This window comes from Capricornis sumatraensis, chromosome 10 (genome assembly GCF_032405125.1).
Source record: "Capricornis sumatraensis isolate serow.1 chromosome 10, serow.2, whole genome shotgun sequence".
Taxonomy (NCBI): Eukaryota; Metazoa; Chordata; class Mammalia; order Artiodactyla; family Bovidae; genus Capricornis; species Capricornis sumatraensis.
Genome location: NC_091078.1, coordinates 77,031,656 through 77,050,669, shown reverse-complemented (window position 1 = coordinate 77,050,669; position 19,014 = coordinate 77,031,656). Strand labels below are relative to the sequence as shown.

General features: G+C 39.2%; 1 protein-coding gene across 2 annotated transcripts in view; it reads right to left on the bottom strand.

The window, feature by feature from the left end:
• Nucleotides 1-3,956: 3,956 nt before the first annotated feature.
• MDFIC2 (MyoD family inhibitor domain containing 2) overlaps nucleotides 3,957-19,014 on the bottom strand; it is a 113,888-nt gene continuing 98,830 nt past the window's right edge. For both annotated transcript variants that reach the window (XM_068981636.1, XM_068981637.1), the window contains 2 exons: nucleotides 12,633-12,854; nucleotides 3,957-4,219 (listed from right to left, as the gene is read on the bottom strand). In XM_068981636.1, coding sequence (XP_068837737.1) covers nucleotides 3,957-4,219; nucleotides 12,633-12,854 — 485 coding nt within the window. The remainder of the gene's footprint in view (nucleotides 4,220-12,632; nucleotides 12,855-19,014) is intronic.

Below are 19,014 nucleotides of genomic sequence, written 5' to 3'. Positions count from 1 at the left end.
GACTGATAGAAAGGCTTTCAGAGCTCTTTGGGAGGTTGTCCTATGTGTTGTAGGATGTTTAGTAGCATTCTTGGCTTTTAATCACTAAAGCTTAATAGCATCTTTCCTTTTTCCATTGTGACAACCAAATATTAATATGCCTCGAGACATTGCCAAATGAGTGCCAAATCACCCCTGAGAACCACTGCTTTAGAGACAGTAGCAAAAGCCAGGCTATGAAGCATATCAGGATAGCAGACCAGAAGGTGGCACTTTTATTTTTTTTCTTCTACTTTTTTGACCACACCACATGGTATGTGGGATTTAGTTCCCCGACCACAGGTCAAACTCACACTCCCTGCCTTGGAAGCATGGAGTCTTAACCACTGGAGCACCAGGAAAGTCCAAGAAAGTGGCACTTTTATCTAGTACTGATGCAGATCCTGTCCTTACCTCCGTTCCTCATCCCTTCCCACATTCTGGGCTCCTTCATGGTGACGTAACGAGCTGTCTAGACCTATGCAGAAAATCCCGTAATACAGTTTTTTCCAGTGTTGATTATGATCGTTAGAAAATTATGCTCTATTCACCCTACCTTTCGAAACAATTCACATGAGCCTTTATGTGGCTCCTCTTCAGGTTTTAACTCAGATATCTTTTTTGAAGAACACCCAACAAAATATTAAACCAAGTACTTAAATTTTATAATTCTATCACAGGTCATCAGTTTGTATAACCTGGGTGAACTTAACATTTAACTTAAAATTCTTAGAGTCAAAGTGCCTTAATTAAGTGTATGTACTATTCTTTTGTTCAGTTCTATAAAGGGAGAAATTTAGAGGCATTGGATAATGAATTCTGCCCTTCAGACATTTCCACCTACACATTTATCCTTGAAAAAATGCTGATATGCCTTCATGTGATATTTCTTATTTGTGAAGGTTCCCTGACTGAATATGTTGTCTCACTTCTTTGGGAAAAAAAAAGAAAAAACTGAGGCGACTTTTGCCTTATTAACTTTGATTGTCCAGCATTGATAATTAATTTTGTAGGCCTATCAGCTTATGTAGTGGGAAAATTTCATTAGCAAGTTAAATGTAACTTCGTTTCTTCATGGCTTCCCATATTTTGTAGGCTTTTAGAGAAGCAATGGTTTTATAAAAATCCATTGAGCAGTGCAAAGACAATGTACTTATCTGGTTATATTGTGTAGAAAAAAAAATCTCTTTCTGGAATCCCTATAAAGGTTGTATGTTCTCAGAGCTCTCTTATCTAGTGTACTTCCTTAAATCAGAATATTCTTTTCCCTAAGAAGCCCACCTTAAAGAACAACATTATCTTTATTTGTGATCACAGGCTTTCATCATGGCAGAAAAAAAAAATCTGAACCTTCTCAGACTCTGATATTTGTATTTAATCAATAACCACATTCCTTTTTCATCTGTCTTACCTCTGCAATTGCATTTTCCCAGCTGTGTATGTTTTATTGTGTAAGAATTCAATTGAAAGAGCCATTCATGTTTGCAAAAAGGATGATGTTTTATTATTGGTGATAAAGAAAAGAAATTTCACACTTTGTATAACCGACCCTTTCTTTTAGAGCATGGCAAATTCTGAAAGTGAGGAATAAGTTAACAAACCATGGAAAGAGAGGCCACAGAAGGATCTTGTAGTATTCTGACCACAATATAAAATAAGACCTGACAATTTTTATGTCTTTAATTGACAAGTATTCAGTTCACTTCTGAAATGGATCATCTTTGCTCAATTTGAGGGTTATGTAGACTAGAAAGAATGAGGGGATGACAGTCAAAATATTTAACATTTATATGACATGGCTTGATGAATGAGATGAGATACCATATTATTGGGACAGGATCCCAAAGACCCTGTGCAGGTCCGGATGTTCTTCCTTGAGTGACTGGACCATGAGGAGGTGGGTGGGGGCTCGGAGAGGGGCCAGGTGGTTAGGGGTATGGGAGAAGCCCTAAGGAGGTTCACAGTAGCAACTGTTTATGAGCCAGTCTGGTAGTATTTTGATATTTGAGCAACTGGAAAACAGGTATACAGCTGCATAGAGCTGAACTAAGAAGTAGAGAATCCTGGGGTAATGCACAGCCATTAGAAACTTAGACCACCACTTTGAGTTTCTGACACTGCCATTAAATCACTGTATGATCTCGGATCAGTCAGTACTTGGGGGACTGTTTTCTCTTATGAAAATATTGGGTAACAACAACTTTAGGTCCCCCTCTTAATACCAGAGTCAGACACGACTGAAGTGAATTAGCAGCAGCAGCAGCAGCAGCAGCAGCAGTTCCATCCTAAAGATCTGCAAGTTCTATGCATACAGTTGTCTCTAAGCTTCTAGAAAGAATTGAGACTACAGTGTTTCATAAGGGCTGGGCTCTGTCTTGCTCTGTGCTCTGTGGATAACATGATGCTTGAACATGGACGAAGCCTGTAGTAGCCGTACATGCACTGTGTTACCGGGAACAAGACAAGAGCAGTTCACTGTTTTTTATATGGGCAGTTTAAAATATTTTCGAAAGATTAAGAGTTTTCAGTGTTTCGAGGAAGTTATTGCATAGCAGGAAAATGTGCTAGTTGGCTACAGACACAAACCAAATATGCCTTTTGTCCCAAATTGCCAACATCAGGCAAAGATAGATATTTTGGGATGTGTTGTTGTTGTTTGTCTCGATCATAAAAAGTTCTGTTGACTCATTTCACCTTTGTGTTCTTTGGTTATTGATAGTGTGTTGTTTTTACATTTGATGAAGGTAGTGAGATAGCGCCATTAGAATATTGAAGAATACGTTTGTGAGCAGTGCCATGCCTACAGAGACTAAAGAAAATTCAAGTGACTTCAACCCCCACAAATTGTCTTGTTTGTTTTAATTTGTTTGAGTCAAAAGTCACTTTCTAAGTTTATATCACATCTTACAAAATTTTTTGTAAATATGAGGAAGTGCTCAATATAATTATGAATCACTTGAATTTTCAGAAAAAGAAAAAAAGATATGGTTTCTGAAGCACATTCTGTATTAGAAAACTCAGTGCTGAATAAGGACCTGCACATGTATTTCTTTCGGGTTCCTACATAACTGATCATTTAGTAAAATGAACTGGTTCTGTTTTAATATCCTGTTGCTTATTGTACTTGACAAACAGAAATGAGGAAAATGAAGAATTGACGATCTGGGGTCATTTTCTTGAAACTTGCACATAATTTCCATTTCTGCTTATTAGAAGAAAGAAAAGATTTTCTGTAACAAATTAAGAATATGCATAACCTGTTATGACATAGTCATAAGCATATAATAATATGGTCTAGAATTACAGTACTCTCTTGAAGTACATCATATTCAAAATTCACTGGATATGTCTTAGAGACATCTGTTGTAATTACAGGAACACGGTTTCTAATTCATTTAATTCCCTTTCCTACCTAAACTGTACATATAAGTGAATTTTAAGAGACTGTATAAATAAATTTTTAATTACAAAATGATGTTATACAATACATTATTAATAATAACCAACAATGCATAATGTTTATGCATGAGTCCATTAGAAAGACAAGCTAATGTATGTCAATTCTAAAAGAATGCACTAATTTGTCCTGAATTTGTGAATGAAGTTGAATCCATGATGCAAGCCAATGAGTGCAATAACACAGAATGGTTCTGCATGCTATTTTGCAGTCAAGAAACATCTTGTACCTATGGCATTTAAGAAGTATTTAAGATTTGTTCATCACATGTGATCAAGATCTGATTTTTCAGCGAGCCATGCGGTGGGGAAATTTGGAACAAGACCATTGGGTTGACAATACTAGCTTTTTCCCAGACAGGTGCAGAATAAAATGGTGTGTACAGTTCCTTACATTTCAGCACAGGAAAATCACAGGCTCATTGTCATGAAGTTTCCCCTGAGGGCCAAAAGGTCTGCCTGAACGGGGTTCCTTTGTTGCACTAACGATAACAAATTTCTGAAATCTCCATGGCCAACTCCAGACACTCACTGGTCTCGTGACAAGATTCAAAAAGGCTGCAGTCAATGTCACAGTTGCAGTTGCAGTCATTCCGGGAGTAGTGGCTTTCATCTGAGGTGTGATGGTACCTGTGGGAGGGGCAGCAAACATTGATACACACCGTTTCACACGTGTCCGGGAGCATCAGGAGACAATCCAGAAACTGGCAGAACAGGCAGGTGAGGATAAGGGAGGCGCAGTCCTCTGGTGAAAGAAGAAAGAAGGACAATTATATGTGGCTCATCTGGGGACGCAGATGCAGGGCAAGCATGTGCAGTGGTGTGCTTGATAACTTTATAGCCGACTCTTATTTATCCGTATTGGGGGTGATGAACACCGTTCTTTTCTCAACTGCTCCCACCCCTGTCCAGTACTCACTCTACTTAAGTAATTGCTTTATTAACTTCCTGAGCATTTCCTATTGATTCCACATAATCTGGTTATTTGAAGTGCTGTCCCTTTTCTAAACTCCTATATTTACATTATGTATAGAGGTGCTGGGAAGCTGCCCAATTAGCTACCTCTCTTGAAACCTTGCAGTGGTCTGAAAAACAGCAAGTCCTCCTCAAGTGCTGGGAGCTTTCAGGAGCAATTAGATTTGGGGACAAGGAGAGACCATCCACATTTCTGGCTTCTCGTCACAAGGCTCTTTTATTTGTTTGATGTGGATTCCAGTAAATCTGCCACACCCATATTCAGTGCCAGTGAAAAGCACATTTCAAAACCTAACATAAATTACTTTTTAAATAATCATGGTTGTTTGTGGTAGCATATTATATTTAAGCCCTGTCTCATTTTTCCTCCAGTTATGTAAAGCCTTGATTTTATATAGTTAAATGAAATACATCATCATATACACCTAAAATGGTATAAATCTTATCAATCCTGTGTAAAACAAACTGTTTTAGAAATTTGCTATGCAGACTGGTAAAAATATGAAAAGTATCTCTAAGGCATCGAAGGTAATTGGTAATTCTAGCCAAGCAGCTGTGATGGGTTATGGATTATTTTTTGTTTGTTTGTTTCTATAAAGGGAATTAGTTAGATGCAGCAGTTCTTTTGTTAAAACTATAACTTCTTTCCTTTTCTTTCTTCATCCTCCCTCCCTCCCTCCCTCCTCCTTTTTTTTTTTTTTTTTTAGTTAAGAAAGTCTCAAAAACATGTAAGGGTTTTTAAAAAGGGTAGGTAAGTGTTCATGTGATATATCATCTAATTAATTGAAATCAGTATACTGAAGACTGCTGATGGTTGAAAGTAACATTTTAGTGTGAACTGGGGAAAATTCCCCTCTCCTAATGGGCTTATCAATCAATTAACATTATTAGACTTTTATAATCTATTTTTCCTCCATTAAGAATGTTAGTAATCTTTGGTTTTCAGACTTCAGTTGACTGACTACACAAGCCTGCAAATTCTGCTTTCTGCATCATCTGCCAGTGCTGTCTAAGTGTTTTTAGGTCCCTATCCATTGACTTCAGAATGTCTTCCGGAAAACTTTTTTCTGTTATTCCTAATAGAACTGCTGTTCTGTTGTACAACACTGCTTAGTGTTTAAGAGAAGGGAGAATGTGGAAATTCTCTGAAAGGGAACAACTATTTTAAATAAAGTCATTCCAATTTATTTAAAAAAAAGTATATATATATATATAAAGGGCTAAAATGAGTTCTGCATACAGGTAAACAAAAATCTCCCTTCATCCCTCAGTCCCTCCTGCCCTCTCCCTAGCCTCTCACCCTCTGATTCTTTCTTCCCAGTAAGACAGAGTGGTAAAGAACCATGCCATAACTTTTATGACCACTTTAATTGCTATATATTGTTGCAGGTGCTGTGGCCATTACTCAGTATTTATAGTTTAGGTGGCCTATTTCATAATACGTCTATGGTGTGTGTACTCATCTCTGTGCCAGACAGGGTGTATTTTTATTCCCTCAGAGCCAGCTTCTAGCATGTGGCCAACTCACTCATAGCTCATAAGTCACTACAAATCACCCACAAAAATTCAGAAGTGAGTGAGTGCCGTTCATAGACTATTCTCAGCATGCGTTTCTGAAGAGGGCGTGTTGGTGGTCAAAGATCTTGGGCGTAAAGCCTCATCACTTTTTTTAATGCCAAGACTGCTGCTCTAGCAGCCCCTGGCAAAGAAGAGGCTCTCAGGAGAAAATATTCCAAGCAAATGCTCCCTGATCTCTTAGAATGAAGAATCAGAGACTTACTCAGGTCTGTGACCATATAAAAATAATTTACCCACCAGATCCTGTCATTTGTAAGTATTACAAGACTGAAAGTTTGGCTTAGAAATAAGTCAGGTTGGGTGCAGTGTGTCCTCTGGGGATGGGAGCTGGTATTTCCTATCAGAGTGTGAAAACCTGTTTGTGAAATGGCCTTGTAATTTCCTGTGGGTATACAAATGTTTGGTTTGAATCGTCTTGCCAACATCTCCTCAAGTTGTCAGACCCTGGAGGTCTCTGCTTCTGATGTACCATAGACTTTATGTATAATATTATATATATATATTGTACCATATGTATATTGACCTAATCCTTTGGTCAAGCTGGCATTTGTTTCCTTCCTTATCTCTATCTTGCACTTGAGAATAGAGCCCATTATTCTTTTTCTGTTTATAAGTCAGTCCTTTTTATTTGGTTATAAAAGGCAGAGCCTCTAGCCCAGAAAAACACGGCAACATTAATGAATTGAAAACAGATTTTTTCCCCCACTTTCAAGTGTGTTCCACACAGTTCCTAAAAGACGTTATTAAATAATTCTGCATGATCAGGGGAAACTGTTTTGCATATGGTCCATTTTTGTTTGCAAAAAAGTAACGTAAGCAGTTCAGGGGAAAAGTCTCAACTGTTTGAAAAGAGAATTGGACTTTCCATTCTCCTGAATGGGTATATTTTCCTTTGCCTAAACTTGATGTTCCATAGCCTATCATTAGCATTCCTTTTGGCCCATCTAAAACATCATGACATCGTGCCCAGCATCCATCCAGCTACCTGCGTCTCATCTCTTCTGCACTGTGTTCAGAACATCTCTCACTTAGCAAGGCCACATTGCATCATGGAGCTCCCTCTTTCCCACATTCCACAAACCTGTCTCTTCCCTAATTTTATCTTGTGAATGGCTCCTGAACGCACATATGAATTGCCTCAAAGCTACACCTCATTCCTGTCATTTTTCTTTTCCTCATCATACCCTCTCCAACCAACTCTCTCCTGAGTTTCGCTGATTCCCTTGCAGAGTCCTATTTGAAATTTGTCAGCCTCTGTCAACTGTCTTAGCTGTAGCCACTATCAGGTCCATGGAAACAGCCTCCAGTCCAGGACACTGCTTCCACATGAGCCCACCTCCAATTCATTAGCCCCTTTGATATTTAAAATCATAAATTAGAACATCTCACACTCCCTTTAGAATCAGGTCCTAAATCCTTACCTCAGGCTACAAAGCTCTCTGCTTTGAATCTTCTCTTTGGTTTTATCTTTTTCCAAATGCCCTTCTATCTGTGGCTTCTGCTCGTACTGCTTACTTCTGTTCAGTCTACTAATAGTTACTAGTGGCTAAGGAGCTAATGTCCGTACTGATGATTTATTGGTGACTAGGAGGGACCAAAAGAAGAGGTGGCAGAGCTTTCCGATTATTGCTAATTTCGTCACTTGGCTTTTCAGCTCTCTTTATACCTTTGCAACACATTCCTTACGTATTAAATTCCTTTTGAACTACGTGACATCACGGCATAGGCTCTGCATGTTGCGGTCAGGATACCCATCTCATTTCTCACTTCTTCCTTCCTTAAACCTGAGTTAAAGGAGATCTGAGACCTTCAAGCCATTCAGCCGAATGTGGTATTTGCCTTTGAGCAAGAAGCCATGACAAAAACCCTCTCAGGGTGCTTTTATTTCCTCTTTACTTTCAGCCCTAGGGTGCATGGAGGATGTGAAGACTGTGAAGTGCTAAGTGATGCTCTTATGATCCTGAAGGACTACTGCAGCCTCTGGACCATTCCAAATGTAATTAGAATATTGGCTATTTAAGGGGGAGAATCTGTTTCTGTTTTGTATATACATTCATTTGTGTTACTTTTAGGTTCCACATATAAAGTTTGTCTTTCTCTGCCTGACTTACTTCACTAAGCATAATATTCTGTAGTTCCATCTAAGTTGTTGCAAGTGCCAGTATTTCATTCTTTTTTATGATTGAGTAAGGAAATGGCAACCCACTCCAGTGTTCTTGCCTGGAGAATCTCAGGGACGGGGGAGCCTGGTGGGCTGCCATCTATGGGGTCACTCAGAGTCGGACACGACTGAAGTGACGTAGCAGCAGCAGCAGCAGTATTCCATTGTATAGGTACACCATATCTTAATGTGGTTGCTAAAGGGGAGATAGAAAGGGGGGCAAATTAGGGGTATGGGCTTCACAGATTCAAACTACAGTATATAAAATAGGTAAACAACAAGGATATACTGTGCAGCACAGGAAATTACACCTGTTATTTTGTAATAACCTATAGTAGTACTCTTGCCTGGAAAATCCCATGGACGGAGGAGCCTGGTAGGCTGCAATTCATGGGGTCGCTAAGAGTCGGATACGACTGAGCGACTTCACTTTCACTTTTCACTTTCATGCTTTGGAGAAGGAAATGGCAACCTACTCCAGTGTTCTTGCCTGGAGAATCCCAGGGACGGGGGAGCCTGGTGGGCTGCTGTCTGTGGGGTCGCACAGAGTCGGACACGACTGAAGTGACTTAGCAGCAGCAGCAGCAGAGTATAATCTGCAAAACACTGAATCACTATGCTATATACTTGAAGCTAACACAGTACTGGAAATCAAGCATACTTCAAATTTAAAGAGGCAGGGATGTTGTTAAGATTCTGCACTTCCAGTGCAGGGGGCGCAGGTTTGATCCCTGGTCAGGGAACTTAGGATACCACATGCTGTACCACACGGGCAAACAATAAGTATGGCGGGAAAAGAGAGGCAGAATCTGCCTCTTTAGAAAAGATCATATTTAGTTATAATGGAGAAGGTAACAGTGCGAAGGAATTTCCACCAGTGTGCCTGAGGTCAGGCCCTCATTCACGGTCCGGTCATCTCTGAGTTTGCCCTTCTAGCTGTCGTTGTTCTTGCCACCACCATGTCTGGAATCAAGAGGAAGGCGGAACCAGAGGTGGCTGTAGCTGCCCTCTGTGGTCCCTGCCACACTTCTCAACTCCAGAAGCATACCTCCTGCATCCTTGGGAATCATTTTCAAAAGTGGCAAGAACATGAATTTTAAAAATACAGATAAAAAAAAATCCTATCCTCTTCTCCCAAAACAAAATTAAAAACAAAAACAAAGCAAAAGACAAGATGAACCTCCTCCAAACGCCATATTCTGGTACATTATGGTTAATGGTCGCTGAGAGAACTTGGCATTAATAACAAGATTCATGACATGGTGGCTCCAACTAGTTACTGGAAGTTTTTGGTTCAAAAGTATAAAAATTGGTTCCCACTCCCCCAACATTAAGTTCTTCAAAAAAGTCTGTAATGCAGAATGGAAATAGATAAAGTGTGACTGCCTTTCTCTAGCTGGGGTATCATCCCTGATTTTATCAATTTTAATAGCTACTTAAATATGTCAAGATCTATTTAAGTTCAGACAAGCACAACTAACGTTGAAGTTAGTTCTTTAGAACTAGAATGACTAGATTTGGGTGATACTTAGTAAATTTGTGCTTATGTTTTTTTCTGAGCAAATGAACTGAAATAATTATAAAATTGAAACATTTTATAAGGTGACACTATTGCATTTAATTGTATGAAATTTACAGTGTAGAAAATGTAATCATTTTATTCAGTAGTCCATGGTGTAATTAAGACTATTCTTTTGAGGTGTCTTATATTTATGATTTTCCTCTTCCACTTGGATGAGACACCTCAGATTCAAAATTATACATCCATTAGGTATATTCTCAGATTCTTTTTAAGGAGCCTGTTTTCTCATAGCATGTATATCCTGGTTTTATCATCCACTGGGATGCTTTTACAGTTAGAACATAGAAGCAGAAGCACAGATAGTGCTCTGGACTTCTCCCCTTTTCTTCAGGAATGGGACCACGCCGGATGAGCCATGATTTAATAATAATGTCGCAGCACATAGTGTGTGATGTGCAGTAAAGATCCTTCTTAAATTCCCATCAGAGCACACACCATGAACTGTGCTAATGGATGTAGCGCATTTTACAAAATCTGCATGTGTGAGGCTTCTCCATCCTTGTTTTAAGTGGGGGCAATGTATATAAATAATAGATATTAGCAATTAAGCATCCATTCCTATGCACTCATTTATATATTTGAAAATAAATTAACCACAAACTACATGAAAGTGGATGCAATCTTCTCTTTTCCCTTCTGTTTCCCCTGCTGTTCCTGAAAGATATTTCTGTATTTATCTCAGTATGAACAATGACCCCAGCTCTCAATTTCTGCATCCTTACATCCTTAAATTAATTACTATCAAAATTTCCTAAAATGAAGTGAATCTGATTTAACTCTTTTAGTTCCTCGATGTTTGCTCTCTAGGATAATAAGGGTTTCTTCACACTGTTTGTGGGCCCTTGTCTGGATGTTTTGCTGTCTTTTAACCAGATACCAAAAGTGCTTACCTTGGTAGGGAGGTTTTTTTTTTTTTCACAGCTAGGGAAATGAAGAATAAACTATTACCTAGGCTGTTAGCTTAATATTGGAATTTCCTGGACCACAGTAGCCTTGGTCCAGGCCTTAACAAGACAGTCTAATTCAGCAGTCTTCATGAATCTCCTTTGCTCTTTTGCAGAGTGAACAGTTTTTTCCTACATGCAGCATCAGGGTAGGGTTGCCATTTTAATAGAATAGTCATTTGGATCTTCCCTGAGAATACAAGGGTTCATTTCAGGCAACGTGCTGACTGCATTGGCCTTCTCATTCTGCCAAGATACCTGATAAGATAGGTCAGAGTGGTTCTGTTGTACATGTGTGTGTGGGTACATATAATGGGAATTCCTGATTCTGGAATCATTACAAGAGCTGTGTAACCCGATTTGACAAAATTCTTTACTGTCAAAATGCTGAGAACGTTGTTGTATTGCCTGTTTTCTTGATTAGCATCAAGCTCTAACAAAACAAGAAATATGGACATCATCTTGACTCAAGGTCATAATCTGACAGTCTACAGGCCAAAGATAGCCAAAATCCATGTCTTGTTGTGAGTATCTGGGGCTTCATAAAGGAAGTTGGCAACATCATAAGTGTTGCCAACACTTACAAATCGAGACGTTGCATGTAACATTCTAGGTCTGGCAACTCTGAACCTCTTTTTCCTTCTGGCAGCAATTAGTTGGAGCTGAGTAGAGGTAGTGCTCTTTACGTTGCCATAATACTCACCAATGCCTATTGTTTCCCTCCATGCTTCATTATTCGCATTATCACCTGGCAACTGCAGGTGATCCTGTCTGTAGCTTCTGGTCGAAAGCATCCATGACAACATTTTCACATGATCATATATAACATGTATTAGAAATCTTTTCCTTACTTTTTAAAACCGTAATCATAATAAAAGCAAAAATTAGACACCTATTATGTAATAGACTTTGTCCTGGATGTTTGACCCATGCTATTTCATTTGATCTTCAAAACACTGTATGGTGCATTACTAGCACCATTAAATAACTGGAAGTCTGAGATTCATAGGTGGTAAAACTTTATCCAGTTTTATACAGTGAATAAATTGAGTCAGGAATTAAACTGATGTGATTTCAAAGTTCCTATTATACAGAGTTCATTTCATTTTTTGTCTTATTTTGAAAGGCAAATATGAATTTAAATATAGACCAGAAACTATACCCTGTTATGTTTTCCTTTGAGAAACTTTGAGTTTTCCTTAAATGCAAATATCAATATGGAATATTATAAAGCTTTTGAGTGATTTGCATCTTCTGTAAAGGTCACTGCAAAGTTAGCCTGACTAAAATTCCGTATGTCTTAGTCTGAAGTCCATTACTTTGAACTTGACTATGCTGATCATTTAACATCAGCTCAGTGTGAAATTGGTTTTGCAAATGAAACATGCCTCTTATGTCATACATCGAGATGGTTTGGTGTAGCTTTGCGCTGATTCAAATGCCTAGGAGGCAGTTTTACCAGAGGAACCAACCTTTTCCCAGGCTGCTGATGTCAGCATCCTTATAGTTAAAGAAGTCTATTTTTACACTTTCAACTTTTTGATACTATTCCACTCTGCCTTCTTCTCCTCTCAGTCTAGACTCAAAGGTTGAATAGTTCCAGATCCAAGAAGAGAAAAAAATTGGCCATTTTAAAAATTTACTTCATAGCTCCATAGCCAGGATGATTATACCTCAGTCGAGCTATTTAAAACCCGTTGCCTCAGACTCCCACCTTGGAGAGCAAACAACCTGCCAAGCACTTCGTAATTGCAAGGTGACCTTGACATGTGTCATTCACCAGAGTTTTCAAATCAAAGTCTTCCTGTTTAATATTCATAAAGACTTTTTTTTCCCCCTAACAGCATATGTGATGATTTTCCAGGGGCCGGGGGTTGGGGAGCTTTATTTAGAGATGGGTTGATTGTGAGAAACATACCATCAGTGTCTCTCGGATGAACTGAAGTATCAGTTTGGAGGTAGGAAAATTTCGTTTGGCTTTCTTCAAGGGAGGACAGTGATATGCTGGATTCTGACAGTTTTTTCTCACTGGGGGTTTCCTTGGCTGGTCCATCTGTGATATTGAATTCGGATACTGAATTTATAACGATAGCATTAATGGCTTTCTGGTCTGCCTGCTTTTCATTTGTGAGTTGCCCATCTAGATGAAAAAAGAAAACACACATACAGACACCCGCTGTAGTCGACATGACCTAGGGATCCAAAAATGGATGTTTGCAGACAAATTCCCATTCTAGACTTTTACAAGATTAAAATATTATTTGAAAGTATGCAACATTATTGAATAGGATTATTTTGAATGAAAATATATGTAAGAATAAACGTGCAATAATTATAAAATTTCAAGCACATGGCAATTTTCACATTTCATGGTAATTTGTAACAGTGATTTCCACGGTGGTCTTTGTAGTAATGGGTGGGAGAAGCAAGGCGTTCACTCACTAGAATTAACAAAAATCTCATAAAATGTTGCCAGCTTATTGTCATAATGTGTTGTGGATCTCAGAAGTAGTATTGGGTTAGCCAAAAAGTTGATTTGGGTTTTTCTCTAACATCTCATGGAGAAACCTGAACGAACTTTTTGGCCAACAGAAGGAGTTTTAAATGCTGGACAGTACTGTTTAACATCGTGTATGATCTCAATCAAGTTGTTGCATTCCTTTGCCTTTACAGACCTCAGTTTCCTTCCATGAATAAGAAAAGGGGTCACACATAACCAGCCTATAAGCTCATTTCTGTGTCTGCCCTTGAAGACTCTTTGGTTGCCAGTCTTTTCTCTGCTTTGCCATTTGTTAGGTCCTTATAAAGGTGATAGTCATCTTTGTGGCTTTGAGAGTGTGCTTCTCAGAGGACAGGCTTTTATTTCCGTATAACAACCTGGCAGGCAGGGAATGTCTAGCAAGCTCTTTGACTGAGATTCTGGTTTGGAGAGGCACAGGGAAGGCTGAGAAGCCTGAGAAGACCTAGGTGCTCTGTGTGTTTCACAACTCCCATGTTTGTTTACTGATTCCCACATAATGACTGAGGCTGTCAGCACTGGGCTGGGCCCTCAGAATTCAGTGCTGCCTAACTGGGGCTTCCCTGGTGGTTCAGACAGCAAAAAATCTGCCTGCAATGCAGGAGACCCAGGGTCAATTCCTGGGTCAGGAAGATCCCCTGGAGAAGGGAATAGCAATCCACTCCAGTATTCTTGCCTGGAGAATCCCATAGACAGAGAAGCCTGGTGGCTACAGTCCATGGGGTCGCAGAGAGTCAGACATGACCGAGTGACTAACGCAACAACAACAGAGGTCTGGTCACTGGCTTTTAGAAATGTCGAACACATTAGCAATGCAGTAAAATGTTGAGGAGTGTTCAACAGAAGCATACGACAAAATCAGGCGAGAGAAAGAGACCAGACAGGGTAGTGGTGCAGTTAATGTATAGCTTACTTGCACCAGTGAAGGGATCTGGAGATGGAGAGAGGGGTTAACAGATGTGAAACCCACATCCAGACTGATTCCTAGGGACTTCTCCTGACTGAAACAAGCACCAGTCCTGGGGATCGGGCGGCACTGTTGGGAGATAGTGAAGATGCTTTCTGGAGGATTTCCTTTTCCGTCGCTAGCCCAGTCCCTAATTCAGTAATGCTCACTGAGTGACTGAAATCAATAAAAGAGTTGGCAACCTGGTTTAATTTTACTGTGGTTAGACAGCTCTGTGCAAGAAGTATCTTCTTGCCAACTCCATTGTCATTGTCCTTTCAGAAGTTGCTTCTTAGTTTGAAGCAGATGGAAATCTCTACTTGATCCTACCTGCTAGGACAGGGGTTCCTAGACCTATCTACAGAGTAGAATCATCTTGGAAATCTTTTAAAGATCAGGCATCCCCTCTATCCCTTTAACAGATTGGATTACAGTTCCTCAGAGATTTTGGAAACTTCCCAGGAGATTCCAACATGCAGACAAGTTTGGGAACCACTACCATAGCGACCTTCTGCTTTTGAGAGTGGAAAAAGGAGAGAACAGCCTACTGATAGGTACATCAGTGATTTTCAGAAGCTAATTATGAAAAGAGTTGTTCTCCAAAGGCTCCTAACTGGTGTGAGAACTGACGCTATTGCACACACAATTGTCTTCAGCCTTTTTTGTTTGTTTCTGAGCCTCGAAATAGACTTGACTTTCAACAGTGCTTAATTTTTTTCTCTGTCTCTTATGCTCTTCGCTTTAAATCTCTTGGATGAAGTTTGATTCAGCTTAAAAGGGATTGGCAGAAACAGGGGTTCAGGAAAACATCTGCTGTTGATAGCATTTAATGTAATGTCAACCTAGACAGCATATTAAAAACCAGAGACATCATTTTGACTACAAAGTTACATATAGTCAAAGCTAAGGTTTTTCTAATAATCATATATGAGTGTGAGAGTTGGACCATAAAAGAAGGCTAAGCACTGCAGAATTTATGCTTTCTAACTGGTGCTAGAGAGGACTCTTGAGAGTCTCTTAGACAGCTAGGAGATCAAACCAGTCAATCCTAAAAGAAATCAACTCTGAATATACATGGAAGGATCAATACTGAAACTGAAGCTCCAATACTTTGGTCACCTGATACAAAGAGCCAGTTCACTGGAAAAGACTGTCATGCTGGGAAAAACTGATGGCAAGAGGAGAAGTGACAGAGAATGAGTTAGTTGGATAGCATTGCAGACTCAATGGACATGAGTTTGAGCAAACTCGGGGAAATAGTAAAGGACAGGGAAACCTGGTTTGCTTCAGTCCCTGGCGCTAAGAATTGGACACGACTGAGCGAATTCACTTTCACTTTTCACTTTCATGCATTGGAGAAGGAAATGTCAACAACCCACTCCAGTGTTCTTGCCTGGAGAATCCCAGGGATGGGGGAGCCTGGTGGGCTGCCCTTTATGGGGTTGCACAGAGTCGGACTTGACTGAAGCAACTTAGCAGCAGCAGCAGCAGCAGCAGCATGGGGTTGCAAAGAGTTGGATACAACTTAGCAACTGAATAACAGTAATAACAATGTAATGTTGAATTGATAGAATTAGCTCAACAGATTGAGAAACTCTTGGATTCTAACTCAGGAGAGGTTCATGGATTTAAGATAATGATAATAATGATAAAAAAGAATAGTTTATTTTTCTCACTTGGATATCAGAGTGTCGACTAACCACCTATAATCACAAATAGTCATTCAAATTATGCCTTCAGTACTCTGAGAAGTACTGACATTTGGGGCCAGATTCCTGGGTGGCTCAGACAGTAAAGCATCTGTCTACAATGCACGAGACCCGGGTTCAATCCCTGGGTCGGGAAGATCCACTGGAGAAGGAAATGGCAATCCACTCCAGTACTATTGCCTGGAAAATCCCATGGACAGAAGAGCCTGGTAGGCTACAGTCCATGGTGTCACAAAGAGTTGGACACGACTGAGAGACTTCACTTCACTTAACTTAATTCTTTGTCACAGAGAAATTATGGAATATTTAGCAACATCCCAGTCCTCTCGCTACTTAATGCCAGTAACACCAATTGCCTCAGGATACAATAAACAAAAATGTCTGTGGATATTGCCAGATTTCCTCCAAGGGTTAAAATCACCCATTTTGAATATCAAACCACTGCCTTAAATGTGCATGCGCCCCCCACCACCCCCCCCCCCCGACAGAATTGTATGCATTTTATGTCAAATGTTCTGTGTTACCACTATGTACCCTATTTAAGCATCACAAAGACACTAGGAGGCAGTTATTGTCAGCCTTCCAGAATACATGGGAAATGCATAAATTGGTACCCCAAGTTAACATATGAATGAGTAAAGCCAAGGCTTAGAAAGTTTATTTAGATAAGTTGCCTGAGGCTTCCTTGTTAGTAAATGATAGAGCTGGGATTTGAACCCAGGCCGTTTGGATTCCAAAAACGTTGTTCTTATCCCTGTCTCTTTATATTATTCAATATTTCCTCCAATTTGTTCTTAGCTTTTCTCTCTCCTTCCTCACCACTGGAACTGCACATCAGCAAAACCCTTTTCACTCTAAATCCTTTGATGTGTCACCTACTGAAAATCAAGCCTTGCAAATAACATCACTTTATAGACATACCCCTCCCTCAGCAGTCTTTACAAAGCAAGACTACCTTCTTGCACATTTAGGGAATCTTGCCTGTTTAGTTACAGCTGCTCTATCCTCAGGAAGAGCTGATAGATAATGAAACCTTGATGAATATAGAGATTACAGCATCTATTTACTTACAGAATTAATTGACAATCAGTGCAAATTATCACACGTAGTCAGGCAGCATATCATGTAAATTGCCTTTGCACAAAGTAATTCAGTAACAAAAAAAAGTTGGATAGAGGTTACTGGAATGTAAGAACATGCGGAGAATACAGTATACAGCCAAGTGGTATATGATTCTCTTTTTAATTTCTCGACACTTTTAAGTATAGCATTTTGAATCTAAGTGGTGTGCTACATTAAGCAACCATTTGGAGACACTGGGCTTGTACTGAGAGAATTTTATAGAGAAGTTAAGCTGCCATTCATAAAGTTATTTTAATTCTATATCTGTTTATATTTTTATTTTTTTCCATTCCCCAGTGGGAACTATCTGTTACTCATTAGAAAATCATCTGACAAACACACATTTCAGAACCCAGTCTGTTCAACCCAGAATTCTGACATCTGAAATGAGTCACAATTTTGGGTGAATGTTACTGACATCTTCCGTCTTTTGTAGATGGAGTGCTAACAATAATTTCCCCAGATTCCTTCTTTTGTGGTGTTACTTGACTTTGTACCCAAAGTATTACAAAGTAACATAAGCTAAAAGGAGAAACATAAAAAGTGGTATCACATCTTCTGCAGAGAAAACTATTTTGGAATTAAATAAGGAATTTGTGAAACTATATTTGGGATGTTATACATAGTTCTTGACATTAACTTAGAGAAAATAATTTTTTTCAACCAGAAAAAGATCACAAAAATTAAGACAAAAATTAGAAGTTCACCTGTATTGTTGGTGAAAAATATTAAAGTGGATACTAAAAGTCAAGGAAATAGAAAATTTCTGTTTGGGCTAGAAGTAATTGCAGAAGCAGTGGGAATAAATGTGAGTAACAGAGAAGACCGACAGTTAATTAATTTTTTATTACCACTGAGCAAATATTATTAATTTAGTTCAATTAACATTTATTGAGTACCCACAAACAATGGATGAATCAATGTGAGAGGAGATATTAATTTATTTATTTGAAGTTTTTAAGGAAACATTTTAATGATTTTCACTTTTGCTCACTAATTGTGAGTTTAGAATTTTTGCATTGGTGCATCTTCAGAGTTTATATCTATATGTCTATATATATATATGAATTCAAATTATGAATAAGTAGCATTACCCCCACCCTACCCCACAGGCACTCCTCTGATTCTATTCTTGTTTTTTTTTCTTCCCTTCCACTTCCCTTTCTCTTTCTGGGTTCACTTCTTTGACAGACCTTTCGTATCTCTGTTACTGGTTTCTTTTCCCCCTCCCATTCCTTCAATATTCCTCAAACTTTGTCCTTTTAGTTCCTTGCTTTGTTCCTTGGTCTTAATTCATACTCACAACTCATTTTCTTTGTGCAATTGGTTACCAGATCTCTATGCAGTCAGCCAGCCAGGCAGATGAACTGTGTGCCTAGATATGCTTGGGATTTCAGAGACTAAGAGCAAATAGTCTTGGTCCTCAAGAGACCCACAGTCATCACAAATTGCATTCTCAGACATGCAGCTGACTATTGGATGTTTTTATTTGATTTACCAGCCAAATTATTACAATTGTTTTGTCTCTTTCTACTTGGCCTTTCATTCCCCTCCTTGAACTTGATATTCCTGGATATCCCTGAAGAATTCACAATTTAATTTCTTTTCAAAGTATTGTCCTTTTGCTGATTTCTTAAACTTAAAAGTATTCTTTGATTTGCTCCATCCCTCCACCTGGTGCAGTAGTAAAGAATCTGCCTGCCAACGTAGGAGGTGCAAGAGATGCGGGTTTGATACCTGTGTTGGGAAGATCCCCTGAAGTAGGAAATGGCAACCCCTCCAGTAATCTTGCCTGGAAAATTCCATGGAGAGAGGTACCTGGTGAGCTATGGCCCATGGGGTTGCAAAGAGTGGAACATGACTAAGCAACTGAGCACACTCACCAAACACACACACACGCACGTCCTTCCGTCACATTATTTACCAGTTCTTATTTGTTCTTCCTTCTAAATATCTCACACGTACATCTCTGTTTTTTCATTTGCAAAACTACCAGTCAGGTTTA